Below are 18,986 nucleotides of genomic sequence, written 5' to 3'. Positions count from 1 at the left end.
TGAACCGAGTGCAGGCACTTAAAATAACCGGGTGATGCTAGTTCAGTAACATTTCTAGAGAAGAAACGGTACATATAATGTGATTATTTCAATTTTAGAGCTGGGAGAGGGAGGGTTTGGGTTGGGGCTTCTGCCGACTCCAAGCAAAAACGCTTCATTTTCAACTACAAACTCTACAGTAACTCGATACGGTAAGGTACTATTTTTAAAAATACAATATGTAAACCGTGTGCGCTTAAATGCCGCGTTAGTGTTTTATTTTCTGTGTTTTCTAGACTCGGAATCGGTTTTTTGTGTGTTTTTTAATTGAAAAAGTGTATTTTTTGTGTTGTTTTAGTGTCTAAACGCTCGCTGGTTTCCGTGCCAAGGTTTAAATATAACGTGGTGAGTCGCGATAAACATCGCGCCAGACAATTTTCGCAGTTGATTAAGGAAATAAATCGCGTGGATGATTAAATATCGCAATAAACGTAATGTTCTTCTACTCTGCTGATTTATTTTCCATTAAATTTGCTTATTTTTTACGAATTTTTATTTATTTATACGTAAAACGGTAACGTTCTAAAGATAGAAATGCCGAGTATGCACGAACTCGTTAAAAAGAAACGTGTGTGTAATACGCTGAAACATCTTTAAAATATTTTTATATATATTTTATAATGTTTATGAAGTAAATGCCCGATGGTAATGAGTCTTCTGGATGCATTTGTCAGCCATTCTCGAAATTCCCTTTCGGTCACGTGACTTGGCAAAGGTTTCGTATTGACTACGATTGCGGCGTCAACGTGCAACGTCTGAGTCGTTAATTTTAACAATAATAATGGCGCTCTCTTCCCGATATTTTTTTTAATCGTTTATTATTACTTTACTTTTTCTAAAAAATAAATTTCTACTTTATAACTGAAAATAAATAAATAAAAGAAAACTAAAAATTTTCTTAAATTTAAATGTAGCGGCGACTCCTTACGTTGAAAAAAAGAAAATTAACTTGTCTCGAAATGTGTTTCTAACATGTCTCGCTAGATGTCACTTATCGAAATTACTTTTACTATTTTCAAATACAGATAACGAATATAAATATATTTGATTTTATTTAAAGTAATTTAAATAAATAAATTACTTAAAATGGCAGGCCACTAGGAAGAAAGCCAATGACGTAATCTGTTTCGTATGAAACGCGCTGTCATTGGCTTGTTTACTTAGCATCCCTTATCCACGAGAACGAATTTGATGCTACAAAATGTCTTTTAATTAAACTGTACATAGAAAATAGTATTAAGAAACTCTATATAAACGAAATTTCGATTTGAATTAATACACCAGAACTTATTATATCGCGACACAATTACTTAGAAGCACCCATTGTTTAATTAAGTGACAAGAAAACCAATGACATAATTCGTTTCATGAAACGAACTATATCATTGGTTCGCTTAGTTGTTTGTCATTTGGAACTATCCAATTATCGTCGTTTAACGAATGTGACGATAAATATTTGAATGTGACAAACGCGCTTACGTTTACAGGCTACAGAGTGGGTGGAAAGTAACTAGGCAGTGAGGAATCGCTATAGTTTTTGTAATAATAATAGAATAATAATAAAATTTACATGTACGTACAGTACATGTAAATTAATCAATAGAACTTTAGAATTCTCGCATCAGTGGAGTGAGCAATGAACGAGAGATGCCGCACGCGGACTGGCAAGAAAGATGGCCGACCGCTCGTCCGGCAGCGAGAGCAGATTGCTGCAGGCTTAGAAGTGTGTAAATAAGTGGTTATTATGCACAGATGATGGCATACGGTAAAGGGACGTCGCGCCACAGTTCGTCTAGAAATTAGCTTCGAATAATAATTCTTGGTTATGATTACGGGACGCACAGCGAAGTGGCAATCTATCCACTTCTCGATCCACGGTCGTTCGAGGAAGTTGGTGAATGGCTCCGATGCTTATATTGAATTCTAAAGGTATGGATCCAAAACTCCATTTAATGAGGTATGTTTAAAAAGACTTTTCTCACTTTTGCTTAAGAAGTATCGAAATTACAGCGATTTCCCAATGCCTTGTTACTTTTCACCCGCATGTATATAATAGTTTACTGTTACTGTGTTGGTGGCCACATCCACAGTGCACAGAATGAATGTAGGTTCGGACCATTCTTTAAACAGTAGTTACGCTATTGAGTGTAAAGTGTTTGTATGGAATTACTTGAGAAGCACTGCAGTGCAACGAATGTATTGAGTTACCCGAGAAACAAACCTGAACATTTCTATGTATAATCTTAACCTGGTCTCCTGCAGAACGGAGAGAGAAAAATAAATAAATATAAAAACACGAATTTAATAAGGAAAAACATTAAAATTCTATATTTATTTAACAAAGATTTACATTTTCAACCTTAATTTTAATTACTCCAGAAGATGGAGACCAACGGGGCCATTCAACTAGTGTCTCAAATACGGGTCAAGGACGTGCAAAACTTAATTTTTTATTAAAAAATCGTGAAATTAATATAAATCATAATTGTTTTTATTTTTTAAATTAATATTTATGTATATAAAAATTCCTGGATTTTCCTTCGAATTCGATTCAGAGTCCCCCGGAGCGGTAGGTCGCCACCTTAGCCGCTGGCTCTGTTAATACTGTAATGAGATCAATTTTGATTTAAAATAGAAAAATTGAAATTATAAATTTAATTGCCATTGTAACAAAGAATTATAGGATATTTTTATATTTTTAAAATCTGCTATTTAAATTTATTAGTTCTATTATATTTACCTCGTCGATTTATTAATTTGTCGACAGATGGCGACGATGCGGCTTCTATCGCCCTCTATTAATATATTTTTGTATTTCTATGATTTCTTTAATCCTGCTTCTTAAATATGTAATTTTTTTTTGATTTTAATTAATTCGCAAAGAAACTGAATCGTCAAAATTGAATTTTAAAGCCATTATAATTAAATTGGAACTCAATAACACTAAAAGATTTATAGATTATTTATTTGCATAGATATTTGCATTAGCGCCATCTTTTGATGAATTTTTACATTAATTTTTTTTATGTTTCAATGAAAGAAACGAAATTATTTTGTTAAAAAATTATTTTAACGCATAATTTTTCAAGCTAATTCTAATCTTTGCAAAGAAATAACAATAGTTTTTGTAGGAAAGCAGTTTATACTTCTTAGTCACTAGACATTAAAAATACCAGTGAAAGATAAACATCGCCATCTTTTACTACATAATAATTGCAGTTTATAGTGTAAAATTGAGATTTATTTACATATTTTATCAGAAAATACGCAGATTTTTTATTTAAATAAATATGAAAATAAATAACTGGACTAAATATGGCGACCGATGGGAATGCAGAAATAAAGTGGTGTCCTCTAGCGGGAGATTTTAGAAACTCTGAGTTTTTAAAAATTTCACTTTATTTCGCTATTTTTAAAAGTTTTAATTAAAATAAAATTAATATTATTATTTTTTATTTCATTTAAAATTTTTTTAAAATTTATTATAAATTAATTAAAATTATATTCGTGAAAAGAGAGATTAATAGAGAAAATATGTAATTATTTCTTAGGCTTGAAATAAAGAAAATCGGCAATGTCTAACGAACGTTTCGACAGTTTTTCAATCGACGAACACAAATTAAAACAAATAAAAGAATCGGAAAGAAAGAAAACTTTGGAACTTTTAGAAGAAATGAGGAACCGCCTGCAACAAGAAAAGTTATCGGAATTAGAAAGGCAAAAAGAGATTTTATTAAAAAATTTCGAGGCAGAATTACAGAGAATCCTTCACCAGAAAGAAGAAGAAATTAAAAAATCACGAGCGGAAACGAAAAAAATCAAAGAACATTTAACTCTTCAAGTCAGGGATGCGGAAAGGAGAGCTTTACAGATATCCCCGGTTGCTAATGAAGGGTTTAACAGGAAATTGGCAATTGAAGTGGTGGAATTAAAAGCGGCAAAAAGAAGGTTAGAAGAAGCATTGAATGATGCTTTAGAATCGGATAAAAGAAAAGCAAACGAGTTGAGGAAAATTCACGAAGAACACGTGGCACAATTGGGTCAGATGAAGAAAGATGCCGAATCAGATATACGGAAACTCGTAAGCTACTTTTTTTATTATTATTATTTTTTCTTCTTATATAATAAATTTTCTACTAACTCGTTACTAATATTAACTCATCTTTATCATTTTAACGGTTAAATCCGCTGTAGGAAGTGGAGATTGTTAAGATTTCAATGCGGCCATTTCGCTTGAAATCTGCTAATAATTTCTATTTAATTTATAAGATTTTAAGTATCAAATCCCGTTACATTGTTATTTTACGAAGATGAATATAAAATTATTACATTTTATAATTATTAACGTGTATAATGTGCAGCTTCTCTCCATCCGTAATGATCGACCCCATTGAGGGTCGGGCCCGCTTCTAATTGTGGTCACAACCCAAAAATGTGTCTGTGTCTTAATTAAATTAAGAAAATTTCAGTAATTATCTCCTTTCTCCTTAAGAATTGGAGACAAAACAAATATATTTAAATGTAATGAAGTTAATTAAAATATTTATTTTTAAATATTTTAATTAATTAAAAAAAAACAAGACCGCAAACTCAATAAAGCAGATAGAATTTATTTTGGTGTTAAGAATTTAAAGAAAACACCGGCGAAGTGTCCTACAAATAAACAGGTAATGAATGACCTGATTCTATGGTGTTAACTGAAACAAAACTTTATCACAGTTCTTTTCTTCAACGTTTAAAAAAAGACGAAATGAGTCTCGAAGAAACTTTATAGGAAAAGTTTTTAAATAATAATTTATAATTTATTATTATTATATTTTTAAAATACAATCACTAAAAGTTTCCATTTATGTCAACATAATTTACATACAACTTGCCCTGATTTACGTATAAATTGTATATTAATACTTGTTTTGTATATGCATTTCGGTCTTAAATTCTTTTATATTTTATGATGAAGTAAATTGTAAGATTTTACATTAAAAAAGGCCAGTTTTTGAGGTTTATTCCAACAAAATTAATTTTTTTCAACGTTATTTTGCTGGAATAAATTGCAAATTATAAAATACGATAACAGATGGCGGCATAGAATGTTGCCGGGAAAGTTAAGCAACTGGTTGTTGCGTAGAGAAGAATCGTGCAGTCGATTCAAGGCTTCGCTCCTTTGTTCACAAACTCGTATTGTGAATGATTGATTAGAAGCCAGAGCCCATTTCCGCGTGACCCGTACACGTTTATTCGGGAAACCTCAATTAACTAACGAAGAAAGTAAACGATAAACAGTTCGAGTTAATTATAAACTTATATTTAAAAAAAACTTATTGTATTTGTTTGTCGAAGAGCTGTGTGACGAGGAAGCTTTGTGGTTCTTTGTGGCACGGCTTCCGAACACAGACAAAGCATGAAATTTAACTTCTGTTAGGGTCCAATGGTAAAAGTCCGAAGAGGCGGCAATCTAGCTTGGTTTTTCTTTAGTCTTTTATGAATTAAATTCGTAAAATTTGATGGTTTCTCCGGTCCTAGACGAGATTTTTGTCCTACAATATTTATACGACCTAAAACCCTAACTTTTATATGGGAATCTACAATATCTGAGGTGACCAGGCGCCATTTATTTGTGGTGTTGAAAGACTTGCAGCCATAGGACTCGGAACCATTTAGGAATTACCCCATTAGATTGGGCAAGTTTTAATTATCAGAAGAGGGAAGGGTCAGAAAATCAAATCCGGTATCCACTGTGTTAAACAATAGAAACAAGGATGATCTGTCCACCTTCGAAATCGCATTATAACGAATTAAAGAATTAGCATTAAACATCAATAATTCTGGACGAATCGTGAAGAACGTGAATCCCGATAAAGTCAAGGAGAACAACATAGAAGACAAGCCTTAGTCGTGCCCTTTCTGTTATTCATTTTTAAAAGAAATGCCAACCGGCATGTGAGCTTCGTTCGACATAACAAACGGGCATCTTTTATCTCTAACATGCGTTAAAAATAAAAAGATCGATGGGAGATATTAAGAAAAACCGGGTCAAGAAGTGTTTACGTTTAATAAACACGCGCTTAAAAGTAACTCGACAGAAGTGTTTATCAAAAGCTTACGAACAGACACCCTTCCGCATGGCATTCAATTAAAAATTTTATCAGTTTTTCTCATCAACAAGCAATTATGATGCCTATTCATCGTAAGATTCGTTCAACAGATACAAAAAAATCCGGTGGAAACAAAGGGCAGGAATGAATTCGACCCATGAAAAGAATACATGGGAAACAGTTCGGTATACTGTCAAATTATAATGGCTTCTATTTGTGGTACAATAAGCGAGGATTTGTATAATCACGTTTCGAATTAGTAAATAAGAGGAAATTTTTACTTTAAAGCGGGGTCTTTACACTTCAATGACGTTTTTAATGGGTATTCTCGTATACCAAATCGTTTATAACGTCTCTGCTAATTTCCTCCTACTCTGCGATGAGGATGATGATGATGATCCTCTTATATAAAGTGGCGCCTTGTATTTATATTTGGAAGCTGGGTTTTATGGTTTTCTCGGTGATTTTTTAGAAATAAGGTAAGTGGCCCCATTACGACCCACACTAGGTGGGCCTTAATATGCGATATCTTAGTCATTTCTTGAGAAAAAAATAAGGAGTTGGCCAAAATTATACTTTAGGGTGGGCCATACAGAGCCCCCTATTTTATAATTGGGGCCCCCATTCTCGGGTGCTCTCATTTTAATAACAGATGAGACGTTACGGATTAAAGTATTGTACTTCTTAAAGAAAAATTTGACAAAAATAATTGGTTAAAATCCTTCCTCCCCATTGTCTCTTGCGTACAGGGTCTCACTAAAGGACCTTTTTTTTCTCTCTTTATAAAGAGGGCATCGATAGTTTTTATCCCACAATTGTGTAAAATAAATGGAGTGAATACAAGTATTAAACGAAATAAGAACATTAGTTTCATCAAAGATGGCGTCACACTAGCGTTGCAGACACAATAGAACCGCGTATTAAAACACTAGAAAATTGTTTTAATTTATTTCTTTTATGTTTAATAAAGGAAGGAATAAATTGCTCGAGACGATGGTCGGACGCTAGTCATGGGAAGTACAATAATACGAGACTGGTATAACCCTAAGGTTACGTGTACGCGCCGGTCGAGGCCAACCACCCCCACTCGACGTGTTCTGGTAGCTGTTTTTTTTTCCCCCGAGCCAGATATTTTCATGTTGGGAAATTGTACGATCCTTCGTACAGAAGGGCTAAAAATAGCTCAAAACGGTGAGAATTTATGTACACATCGTACTGTACTTAAAAAATGCTGTAAGTAGTAGAGATTGCCTTAAAAATTACCTTAAATTGTACGGATTTATGTACGGGTTACACTTTTTACGGCATTGTTAATGGAATTCCCACGCACGAACGTGTACGCTGTTATATTTACAAAAAATCTCACCATTTGTAAAAATGATAAGGAAGAAAACACTTCAAAAGCAGATTAAGTACGGCATTATTAATTAAGCCCGTTTATCCGCAAGAAAATCGTTTTATTACCGGACTCGAAAAGAGAAGAAAAGAAATTGACCTTTATTCTTCGGCATTACCCCCGACGACCGTCTCGTTAGTAACACTAATACAAGATGCTATCGTGGATATCACGCAGCTATCGTGACTCACGTATGCCAACCATTAAGATACACACCGTACATTTATTTACCATCTAAACGATGTTCGGTATCAAAATCCCCCCTTAAAACATAATTTAGAAAACGTCCTCGGCAGAAATTCTATTAATTTCAATAAAGAATCGGTCATTTTTTCCACTTTTTCGTACCCTTCGCTACTCCGAGCTAGAAGATCCCTCGCTCACTCTTATGGAGACTAGAAGCCCCCTGTATACAGGAATTAATGATAGTGTATGCTTATTTGGTAAATTATTTAATAAAGATTTAATTATTCTCCGACTATTCTTCATTCCGCAGTTTTTTAAAGGTATTATTCCCTATTAGAAGTAAGTTTATAGGGGAAACGACGAATTTAAGTGTATTTTTTTTTTTTGCATTGTTCCGAGTAAATTTGAAAGAAAAAGGCAAAAAATATATTGTTTCGTTTTATAAAGAAACAATCGATGAGTTCAATAAACGAACGTTCTCCTTAAAAGATTCACTCGTTTAAGTGACAATAACAGAAATGTTTTGTTTTTAGGACACGAGAGTTACGGGTAGATGAACACAATATGACTTCCTCCCCCATCGCCGAAGACGTTTGACCTCTCCAGTTTTGTATGGGTTAATTGTTAATGTCGTGCGCGTTTTGTTACCCCCCCCCGATCCATTAACACCAGTTTTCGTTCGACTTGGCTCGTCGGTTTGTCTGTTCGGAGACTTTGAAATCGCTCCTTTTCACTTTTAACCGGCTCTTTATTCGTCCGAAAATTGCACTTCTTCCCTTGTTTTCGGTTTTTCGCTCCTGCAGGATTTAATGGATGAAAAATAATCAGTAGGACTTTATTTTTAATTCATCAAATCCTACAATGTAAACTCCCATAAGAACTATCCGTAATTAATGTCTATAATACATCTTTATACAGCCCAAATTCATTAGATCCTGTACGAAATTTTTCTTTTACTATAAAACAATACTCCTACAGGATTGAACGAGTTACAAGTAGTCCCGCAGGACTCTATTTTTGGAGATTTAAACGAATACAAATAAGAGAATTAATTCTCAATTGTCGAACGTCGCATGTAGGTCTGTGGAAGTGGCGACAAGTTGTAAAAAAATGTCAGAAAAACGCGAAAAAATGAGGTCAGTTTTATTAGGGGTCAAGATGACCTCTTTAAATAAAATTTGCTACATTTAGAAAGCGTAAAATTGCATTTTTTCGACGAGAGATTGTCACTTCTTCACAGGAAACCCGATAAGTATTAGGCTTTAAAATACTTTTTAAATTTAAAATGTAAAATATGGGACTGTAAAATCTCCAATAGCAAATAAAATACACACAATTTCTACCGTAAAAAATGAAATTGTTTAGATTTTTTTGTATTATTTTCTTCCAAAAAAAACATAATTATACAAGCTAATTATAGGCCCTTAAAATAGGCCATTCGTTTTCATTTATTTTAAGTTAAAATTTCGTATTACAGACAGACACGCAGACAGATCAAAGGGTTTTTTTCAAGAGCATTTAAATATATAGGCTATATATATAACACTACAAATATTAAATTTATGGTGTTTAATGATATATTTTTTAGTGTCACAAGATTCCATCAGTGGTCCAAATACAAGAAAATAAACTGTAAATGATTTGTATTGTATACTAAAACTATTGTCATAACAGTCAGTAACATATAGAATCTACATCAATCCTATAGGTTTGCACGTTCTAATTCGATCCCCTCTAATATATATTCTAGTTACGTTACCGTACCCCCCCCTACACACACACCATTGTAGATTTAGCCACTAGTGACGTAAACAACGTGTACAGGTGTACAAGCGCGGTTGCCACACCTAAATCTCGTCCGATTCTTTGTTAATTAATGTATTTACAAAAGTAAGGTCCGGTCTCCCCCCCTTACGCTACACCTAAAAAGTAAGTCAACGGGGGGGGGTAAGAATTGTAAAATTAAATATAATAGTAAACACTAATGCACAGTGTGGAGGAAAAGAAAGGAATAAATAAACGATACATTTATTATTGGAAACCATAAAGGAAGAAAATGATATTATCTATGGAACATTATGGTACCATCAGGTAATATTGTCATATAAACCAGGATTCTTATGCCAATTTTCCTTCAACCAAACATTAGCATAACGTATTATAAATAAAATGTATTATGTAAATCGAACCCTTTCCCAGCAAGCGTTATTACGTTTTAAATGAGGCGTAAACTGAATTTAAAAGCCAATTTCAGAGGATAAAAGTTGAAAGAGACGAAGAAAAAGTAAGTAAATTATAAAATTCCAACCGTAATTAAGCGTTTTAAGGTGTTGTAAAAGGGGGAAAATGACGAAAAACTTTGTGAAATCACCAGACTGGATTTACACGTGAGCTAAGCAAGCTAGAGTTTAGGGCCCCTCGACGAGACAGTACAATTTAAGGCCCGACCGGAAGAGAATGCGGTTTAGGGCCCGACGAGTCGCGATCACTGTTAAGCCCCTTCACTTTTAAATAATTAGTATTTGGTGGAAGAGGAAGTGACTCAGCGTAAGGCACATATAAGTCGAAATCAGTGGTATTTTCTTTCAACCAAACCCTAATTATACATTACAAATACTTTATGTATTTAAATGGAATTATTTTCGGGTAAATATTTTTAAATAACTGCAAAATATTTTAAAAATTAAACAAATAGGCCTATATTTTCAAAGTAAAATAATAATGTAAACACTACAATATCGGTTGAAAAATGTACAAATAAAATACCTAAAGTCCCATTATAAAAGAGTAAATGAAAGCGTGCGTACAGGAGAATGTATTTTTTTTCTTTTTAATCAAAGAAACGATTATTTTACAGAGAATATTCAAAAATACAGGGCCGACAAAGTTTGGAAATTTAAACAATAAATAGTTTTCGAGTGGAGTATAATCGCACGCGAGTTAATCAAATTAACAATCCACGGACGTACGAGGAAGTAGCGCTGATTGGTCATTCGAGTCACGTGAAGGGTAGAAGGTTAGTACCGATCCCGTCTGCTCCACAGTCACTAGTAAAACGGGCAGGTGCCAGTCGAGTAACCGGCTTCCTTATGTGTGTGTATGCGCGTGCTGTAAGGGTCACGGATAACCATAGACGACGTTGTGTGAAAGGTAAGAGATTCTCGTATTCCGAACACTTAAAATATATATATATTGTTTTCCAACACGCGCTTTAATTCGCCACACTGCGAATTTATTTAATTTCTGTATTTTTTTTTTTATATTTGTACATTCTTACCTTTAAATTTCCGGAAGGCATTTCCTAAAATTAGGCTTTTGGCAATACTTGGAAACGAAGTTAGGAAGCATCGAATGTTGTCGCTTCTCGTTTGGGCTCTCTAGAGGCCCATAGCCTTGGGTAACTGCGATCGAAATAATAGAAAATGTTTATCGAAGTAGATTTTAAATTGACGAGGAAATACACCGGCTTTAACTGTACAGCTGAAACAATACAGGTGGCTGCGAGTGAGGCGATACTAGTGTTAGATAAACACAGCCGAAGCGGTGTAGAAATGACTATGAGAGCAGCGGAGGTAGGATAGAAGTGGTTGTAACAGGAGTAGTATAGGTGAAGCGGTTGAAACAATACAGAAGTGGCACTTTGGTATGAAATTAGCGTCGCAGTAATAAAGAAGAAATAGGCTGTAATTGAAGTAATGTTAACGGTGTATTGAAATAGTATAGAAATGGCCGAAACAATACGGTTGGCACTACCCGAGGTAATAGTAGTGTCGGAAAATACGACCGAAGTAGTCGAGAACTGAAGAAATCCAGTCGAAATAATAAAGCGGCTTTAATTGAAGGCTGAAATTATTATGGAAACAGTTTAACCGAAGAGACTGCGATCGAAAAAGAAAGAAATTACTATTATTGAAATGGAATTAACTGAAGTAGAAAGTATTACTGTAACTGGGAAAATTACTCTTGAGCAACGTAACCGAAAGAACAGAGAAATGTGCTGCCACCGAAGCGGTTATTTTATATTGAAATCAACCATTATTAAAGAAGGTTAACATAAAAAAAAAATATTATATGAAACGTTAATCTGTGGTAAATTGCTTTAATTCGTTCCACTGGTGTATATAATGGGGTATATTGTTCTAACACTCCGTACAATGGGCTTAAACGAATTTGTATACAGTATAACCGCGGAGGAACGTGGATATTTCCGTACAAATTTTATTACACAAGTAGCCAACTTTTTCCGGAATGGTTATTTTTAATTCTACGATTAAAGAATATCTTTAATTGTAGAATCCATTTTTTAATGGGAAAATAACAATAATGTTTATAAGGGAAAATAACCTGTTAAGGTTAAGGAAACACGGGTCACTATTGACGACCTGTTAAAGTTTGCGGAAAAGCTCCAAACAGGTCTTTAGGATTTTAAAACTACTCTGGACGAAAAAAAAATAAAAAATAATAATATTCTACTGACATTTTGTATCTTCTCCATTGTAAATTTCTTTGTTCGGTTGGTGTTTTTCTAGTATAAATTGGTAGTATTTAATAGGAAGTGTGAATCTCTTTCGTGGCCTGAATAAAAACACAATGGGTTGTGACTCGCCGAATTTTTTTTCTTCAAATTTTTCTATTAATACTTTCGTGATCCTCCTCTAAACTCGAAAAGTGTGGAATTTCGCCGAATTTTTCGATAATTTTCGCGAATAAGCGAATACGGTATACGCGGGGTGGCCCTTTGGGATTCGTGCACCGGTGTGTATTTAAAAAGGAGGATCGCCCGCGTATATTTTAATCATTATATCGATAAAAATTATGTAAAATTTTCCAAATTTGATTCAATTTTTCTATTCTTACAACAAGTACCATTTCTTTGTTATCGGTAAATGGTCCATTATGAAATTAAATTTGGCGAGAAAAGTGATGATCGTCTCTGTAGATCTTTACACAATGGCGAGATTTATAATATATTTTATATTTTGATACGCTCGCTCGAGTATAAAGTCGAAGGTTGATTTAATTTGAACTGACGCTTCGTACAGAAAATATTCCATGCGTTAAAACACGAAGAGGAATCGTTTTCTTCGGATTCCATTATCTTTCAGTAAATCACGAGAGAATCGAGATTAATTCGATACCGTAATTGATCGATAGGGGAATATACAGCGCTGCTTCTCAATTTTCAATGTTTCTAGGAGGGATTTACAGAATATAAATCTAAAAAAATTCTTTAAAATACTTATAATTTTATATAATACAACGAAAAAAAACCTTCGGAATGAGTTTTACGAGCAACTCGTGGGAGCCGCGAACTACTAGTTGAGTGATTTAAATTTATAGATAGACACTTTTTATATTATTTACTCTAAAAGTTTCCTTCGAAAAATTAATTTTAATTGTCAAATATACATTAAAATACACCGCTTAAACTATCCGCAAATCGAATTTGGAAGAATTATTAATTTAAATTAAGTTACCGTTATCGTAACACTATTGATCCATCGACCAATTTTTCAACCGGCGTAAGGTTAATTTTTATTCCGGTTAAATTATTTCTGTAATCGAATAATTTAAGTTTAATGGTATAAAAACGTCATTAGTATTAATGATGAAGGGGTTACGAATATTTGAATATTAATGCAAAAGGTCGCGGGGTCGAAATATATTCAAATTTAGGCTTTTTTCCCGGTCAATTTTATTTCTCTTCGAGTGATAATTAGGTTATTTCCATTGACAAACAGTTCGAGTAAACATAATTTAGACTTTGGAGCCGTCTGGTTCATTTTTATGATTGTTGCAGAACATAAAATCTACCTGTTGCTATATAATTATAGTAATTCTACTTCCGAAAGGTATTTAAATTGTATTTTTTATCTGCATGCACTGATTTAACTTCTTTAAAATATTTACACAATTTAATCTCAGTGAAGAGTATTTACGGTTGATGAAGCGTAAAACCTCATTAATTTTCATATCATTCTCTAGAATGAACTTAATAATGGCTGTAGCATCAAAATTCTCATTCTTCGGATTTCGATTTGATCCTCGGATCAAGTCGAAATTCGAGCTGCAGCACAAGCTCTATCTCAGTTTAAGCCTCGGCTCAAAATGTCGTTGAAAATGAAGATTAAACTTGCGCCACAACACAAGTTGAAAGCTAAGTTCTAGCTCAGTTTAAGTCTCGGCTCAAACTAAAATTTAAACTCAAGCTGAAGCTCGTGCTGCAAATCTAAGCTCTAGCTCAAGTTTAAATGTAAATTTTGAGCTGAAACTTGAGTTTTTGAGTCATAACTCAAGTTTCAGCTCAAAACTTACATTTAAACTTGAGCTAGAGCTTAGATTTGCAGCACGAGCTTGAGCTTAAATTTTAATTTGAGCCGAGACTTAAACTGAGCTAGAACTTAGCTTTTCAACTTTCGTTGCGGCTCGAGTTCATTCTTGATCTAAGCTCAAACGCAAGTTTGATTTACAGCTCAAGCTAAAATTTAATCTGTTTTCAACGTTTAAAGTTGAGTTATAGTTTACGTTTCGGCTCGTACTAAAGCGCAAATTTTGGTTTGAGCTTAGAAGATAAAATTTGAGCTGAAGCACCGTTGCTCAACGTTAGACTCAAGTTCACGGTAGGCTGAAAAACGCTTTTTTTTTTTTTTTCGACGGTGGAAGCGTTAATTTGATACCACTATGGTTTAATTTATGGTTACTGGTATAATAAATACAAAATGTAATTTATGTGGGTGACAAATGGCATGATGTAGAAGCTGTTAATGGGATAATAAACACGAAGAAAAATCTTTTCCTCTGACCATGATGATTAATCAGAATCACGTTAAGGTAATAATATAAATTTTGTTATTATTCTGTTCATTATTTTACTTTTCTGCTACGTTTCTCCCCTTACAATTAATCACAAAACTTACTTAAAATTCGAAATGCAAACAAATAAATTTAATATTTTAAGGCATAAAGTAAGCCACAACAGTTGTAAGTTCTTGGTTTTAAGGGCATTTCCTTATTCGTGTTTACTGACATAATAAGGAAAGATTTAATTTTCTAGAACTTCATTTAAACTTGTTGTGGGCATAATCTACAACATATAATAGGCCCTCCCCTTCACCAAATAATGGTACACGTAAAAAAATGTGATGCCCTAAGCTAGAGACTCGTAACGCGAGGCCCTAAACAGCACCGGAACCGTTACATACGATTCCGGATTCAATTTCGAAAATAAAATTCGTTATTTTGCTGGCAAAATAGGGTGATCCAATGGTCGGTAAAAACCCTCTGCGGCGGAGTGTAAATGAATAGGAAACGGGGAAGAACATCTTTTTTTTTTGTGTTCAAGTGTTCCGAATTTTAGTTCATTGGCGGTAATTACACAAGACAGTTCTACCGAAACGTCATTACCAAACGGATATGTGGAAGGGGTCCTTGTCATTAGAACTAGTGAAAGAAGTTCAGTCGTTAGCGTTGGATAAACCCGTGTTTTAGGTGTGTAATTATGCAGTGCCGAGCATCCTAACACTATAATTTACAGAAACACAAAGGTCGGAATTCGAAAATGTATAAAAATATCGTGAACGGATCGAATTATCCACGCTCTATGAGAATTTAAATATAGAAAAGGTAATTGCTCGTAGGTGAAAGCTGTAGTAAGTGTTGAAAAATTTAAGAAGAGATAATGACGTCAAACGAAACTGTAAATTTATAATGTTCCGGAGTGTTTAATTATGCAAATTAAACACGTTATAAGTTCTTATATTTCTAACGTTTTTGTTCTAACACAAAATACGAGTGTTCATTGAAACCTTTGAACCTTCTTACAGGGCTTTATTTTACTTACCAGCTATAACATGTGACGGGCCCTTCCCCTTTACTAAAAATATCAGGCCCTAAGCTATAGATTCCAAACGGGAGGCCATAAATTGCTTACGTGCAAATCTAGCTCTGCCTATATAACTTGAAGAACTGTTAGGATCAGACTTAGTGGTTAATAGGCCTTTTTGCCAAGGCCCCGAACGCCGAAATAGCCTAAAATTTAGTCTATTGTGCTGAAAATCACGATAGGTTCATACTGTTTATTGATTTAATTCCTGTGTTTTTACGACCGTGGAAGAGGAGGGAGACCCCTGCCCCGTTCGGCCTCTTTCAGGCCCTAATTAGGAGCATCTAGAAACGTAAGAGAGGCCCCGTTACCGACAGTTGCCGTCACCACTATTGTCTCTGGTATCGATTATTGAAACCATTTGCTCGAGAACAGCACCACTTTTGCCCCTGGTATCGATTGTTGGAACCAGTTGCTTATTATTTAATTTATTACAACAAAATTATGGGCTTAAATTTAACGCTATATAAATTTATTTGTCTAAATAAAGCCCATTTTTTCCAATTAATTCATTAAAGGACCTTCGATATATGTCACATAAGCTGTCTACTAGGTAATAAAAACCTTGTAAAATATTATTAATAATAAAACGTGTACTTGTCTAACCGTATGTATATTATTATAAATAAACTTAATTTACATAAAATGTATATAATATAACATTTTATTCAATTTTTTGTAATATAAATTCCGAAATTCTGACCTTGAACGTTCGTGTCGGTATGCAAATATAACTGTATCAATGGCATTGTTTCCATTCTTTTTTTTAATTTAATAATATTCTTGAATTTAAGAATATTCACTTAAAAATATTCGAAGAATATCCTTTTACGGATATTCCTTTATAAAATTATAATATTGTTACATTATTACGTGTAATTCTCGTGCAAAACTGGTTGAAAAATAAGGTTATCGCGCTTTAGCGTCAATGTTTTGTCTGTTAAATTTTCCTGGAAAAATTCCTCTAAATAATAGGGATTTATGTAATAGGGGTGAATTTGTTTATTCTATATTTATATACATAAATGTATTATTGATTCATTGTTAAAATGTGGGTCAATTAGGAAGTTAATTCTTATATTTTCGTGATTAGCGGACTTGTAGACAAACAGACGTCTTTTCAAACATATGTAGGTTGTATGTAAGATATTTTTCACGTAGAAACGGGGCCACGTGGTCCAGGATAGAGAGGAGGCCCTTTTGCACCTAAGCGGACCCATTTTGCCCTTTAGAGGGTCCCTTTTACCATTAATTACGAACAAATAAAATGAGTATTATGTTTATTAATAAAAAAGCTGTGTTAGTAAAAATCACATTAATTTATAGGAACTACTAAGTGCCCCCTAATTTTTATTCGGGCCCAGGATATGTCCTCAGCTCTCCCTCCTGTCGAAGGCCCTGGTTAGAAAAGAGCTACATTAACTCTTTTCTAAATATAGGCCAATACAGTATGTACTGTGGGCCTATATGTGACCTGTGGGTGTGTCCAAAACTCGTCCGTTTGTCTGTTCGTCTTCTTATATATAAATAAATACCTTTAGAGAAATGAATCTTTCAGTTTTTATAAGAATTACGTTTTGTGTTTAGCTTCTTCAATCTTTCCTTTGTTGTAACTTAATTTTCATTCATAAAAAGAAGAAGAATCGATTTGTTATTTCGTACGAGAATGAAATAGAAGGTGGAAAGAACGTAAAATTCAATTGTTCAAGTCGATTTCTTTAACGACATTTATTGAATTCAAGTAGATAGACAAACAGACGTGCTTTGAAATGTATATAGGTTGCATATACATTCGTATTTAAACTCAGAAAAGTTGTAAAAATATAAGAAATAATTCTCTTCTAAGTAAAACTGAATGTATATGTAACTTATTTACGTTACAAAACACGTCCGTTTGTCTGTCTGCTTTTAGAGACACTCAATTTTTATGAGTTGAAGGTTGTTTTTTTTCTTTAACTTCTTCAATTTCGTTTACTTTCCTTCAATTTCCATTCATAGTTCATAAAAGAAGAAAAAATTGTGTGATAATTTATCCTTTATACAATAAAAGAATGAAATCGAAGCTAAGCAACACAAAATATAATTTTAATAAAAGCTAAACGAACGATTCATGTAAAGATATTTATATAATTCAAGCGGATAGACAAACAGACGTGTTTCAAAACAACTATACATTCATACGCAAGTTAATTTTTGTGCTTTCATAACGTAGTTGTGAGTTAAAAATACGAATGTGTATGCAATCTATACAGGTTTCAAAATACGTGCGTTTGTCTGTATGTCTGCCCGAATTAAATACAGCTGAAGAAATCAGCCCTCGAACACTTTATACCAATTGAATCTCGTGTTGTTTAGCTTGACGTAATTTTCATTCATGAATTTCTTATAAGAAATGCCACGAATGAATGAAGAAGTTTCTCAAGAAAATCCTTATTGTGTGTGTTACGTATTGTTCGATGTATCTTTTATACATGATACTACTTTAAACAATTGGGCGTTCACCAAAAAATTAATCTATCGGCACTAACATTGCTCCACCCTTACATTTACTAAATATTTTACACTTTCAATTATGAGAGGAGGGCGTTTTATAAGTGTTATAAGTATAAATTTCTTCTATTTTTGTGTGTTAAAAAGTTAAAATATAAGGTTATATATTTAATTATTCTTCTATATTCGTGAATAAATCAACGAGAGATATTCGTTATCGTAATTTAAATGTTGTGTGACGTGTTTAGTGATTACTTTTGTATCGTGTAGAGGAGGGACGGAATGAATATAAGCTGTACTCGTTATGTGTACGCTATAAAGGGGCCAAAAAATAAATAAATAATGAATTTTTTTAGAAGCTATTCATGCCTTAGTTAATATGCTTAAGCTTAAGTGATGGGTGGAGACGTCGACTCTTCTTTGGAATAATTGACCTGAAGGTTTAGTGTGTTTTTATCCCACCGTACAGGTACGATGACCGTCCATTCCGCCCACAAAAATCTAGAACTGGAGCCATTTTTTTTTCATTTTAGTGACGTAAACTATAATTTAAACTCGAGAGAACTAATTTAAATCATCGAAATGACACATTCGTACTGCGTAAACAGTAAAAGTGCAGTTTAAGTGCGTAAATGTCAACGGTAAGAGTGCAGTTTAAGTGCTTAGACGTTGCTGCGTTTATACACTTAAACTGCGCTTTTACTGTGGAAAAAATATGCGAATATGTTAATCGAAGGCGCTTATTTTGCGTTAAATTATTCAAAATACAGTATTTTTCGAATTTGTAACGAGTTTAGAAGGCATTTTATACGAAGCGGAACGGATGTAGTAAGTTAATTATATTGCGCGAGCGCGAAAGGGTCGACTTTCATGAGCCTCGAGCTGTACAGCGTTATGA

General features: G+C 33.5%; 1 protein-coding gene across 1 annotated transcript in view; it reads left to right on the top strand.

Annotated features, from left to right (window-relative positions):
- Nucleotides 1-40: 40 nt before the first annotated feature.
- Nucleotides 41-18,986, top strand: part of LOC136980671 (janus kinase and microtubule-interacting protein 3-like) — a 25,263-nt gene continuing 6,317 nt past the window's right edge. The window contains exons 1-2 of the mRNA XM_067276828.1: nucleotides 41-191; nucleotides 3,591-4,120. Coding sequence (XP_067132929.1) covers nucleotides 3,614-4,120 — 507 coding nt within the window. The 5' untranslated portion in view covers nucleotides 41-191; nucleotides 3,591-3,613. The remainder of the gene's footprint in view (nucleotides 192-3,590; nucleotides 4,121-18,986) is intronic.

The sequence above is a fragment of the Centruroides vittatus genome, unplaced genomic scaffold (genome assembly GCF_030686945.1).
Source record: "Centruroides vittatus isolate TY-2023 unplaced genomic scaffold, ASM3068694v2 contig_717, whole genome shotgun sequence".
Lineage (NCBI taxonomy): Eukaryota > Metazoa > Arthropoda > Arachnida > Scorpiones > Buthidae > Centruroides > Centruroides vittatus.
Note: the sequence above shows the minus strand (reverse complement) of the source record. Positions and strands in the feature narration are given on the sequence as shown.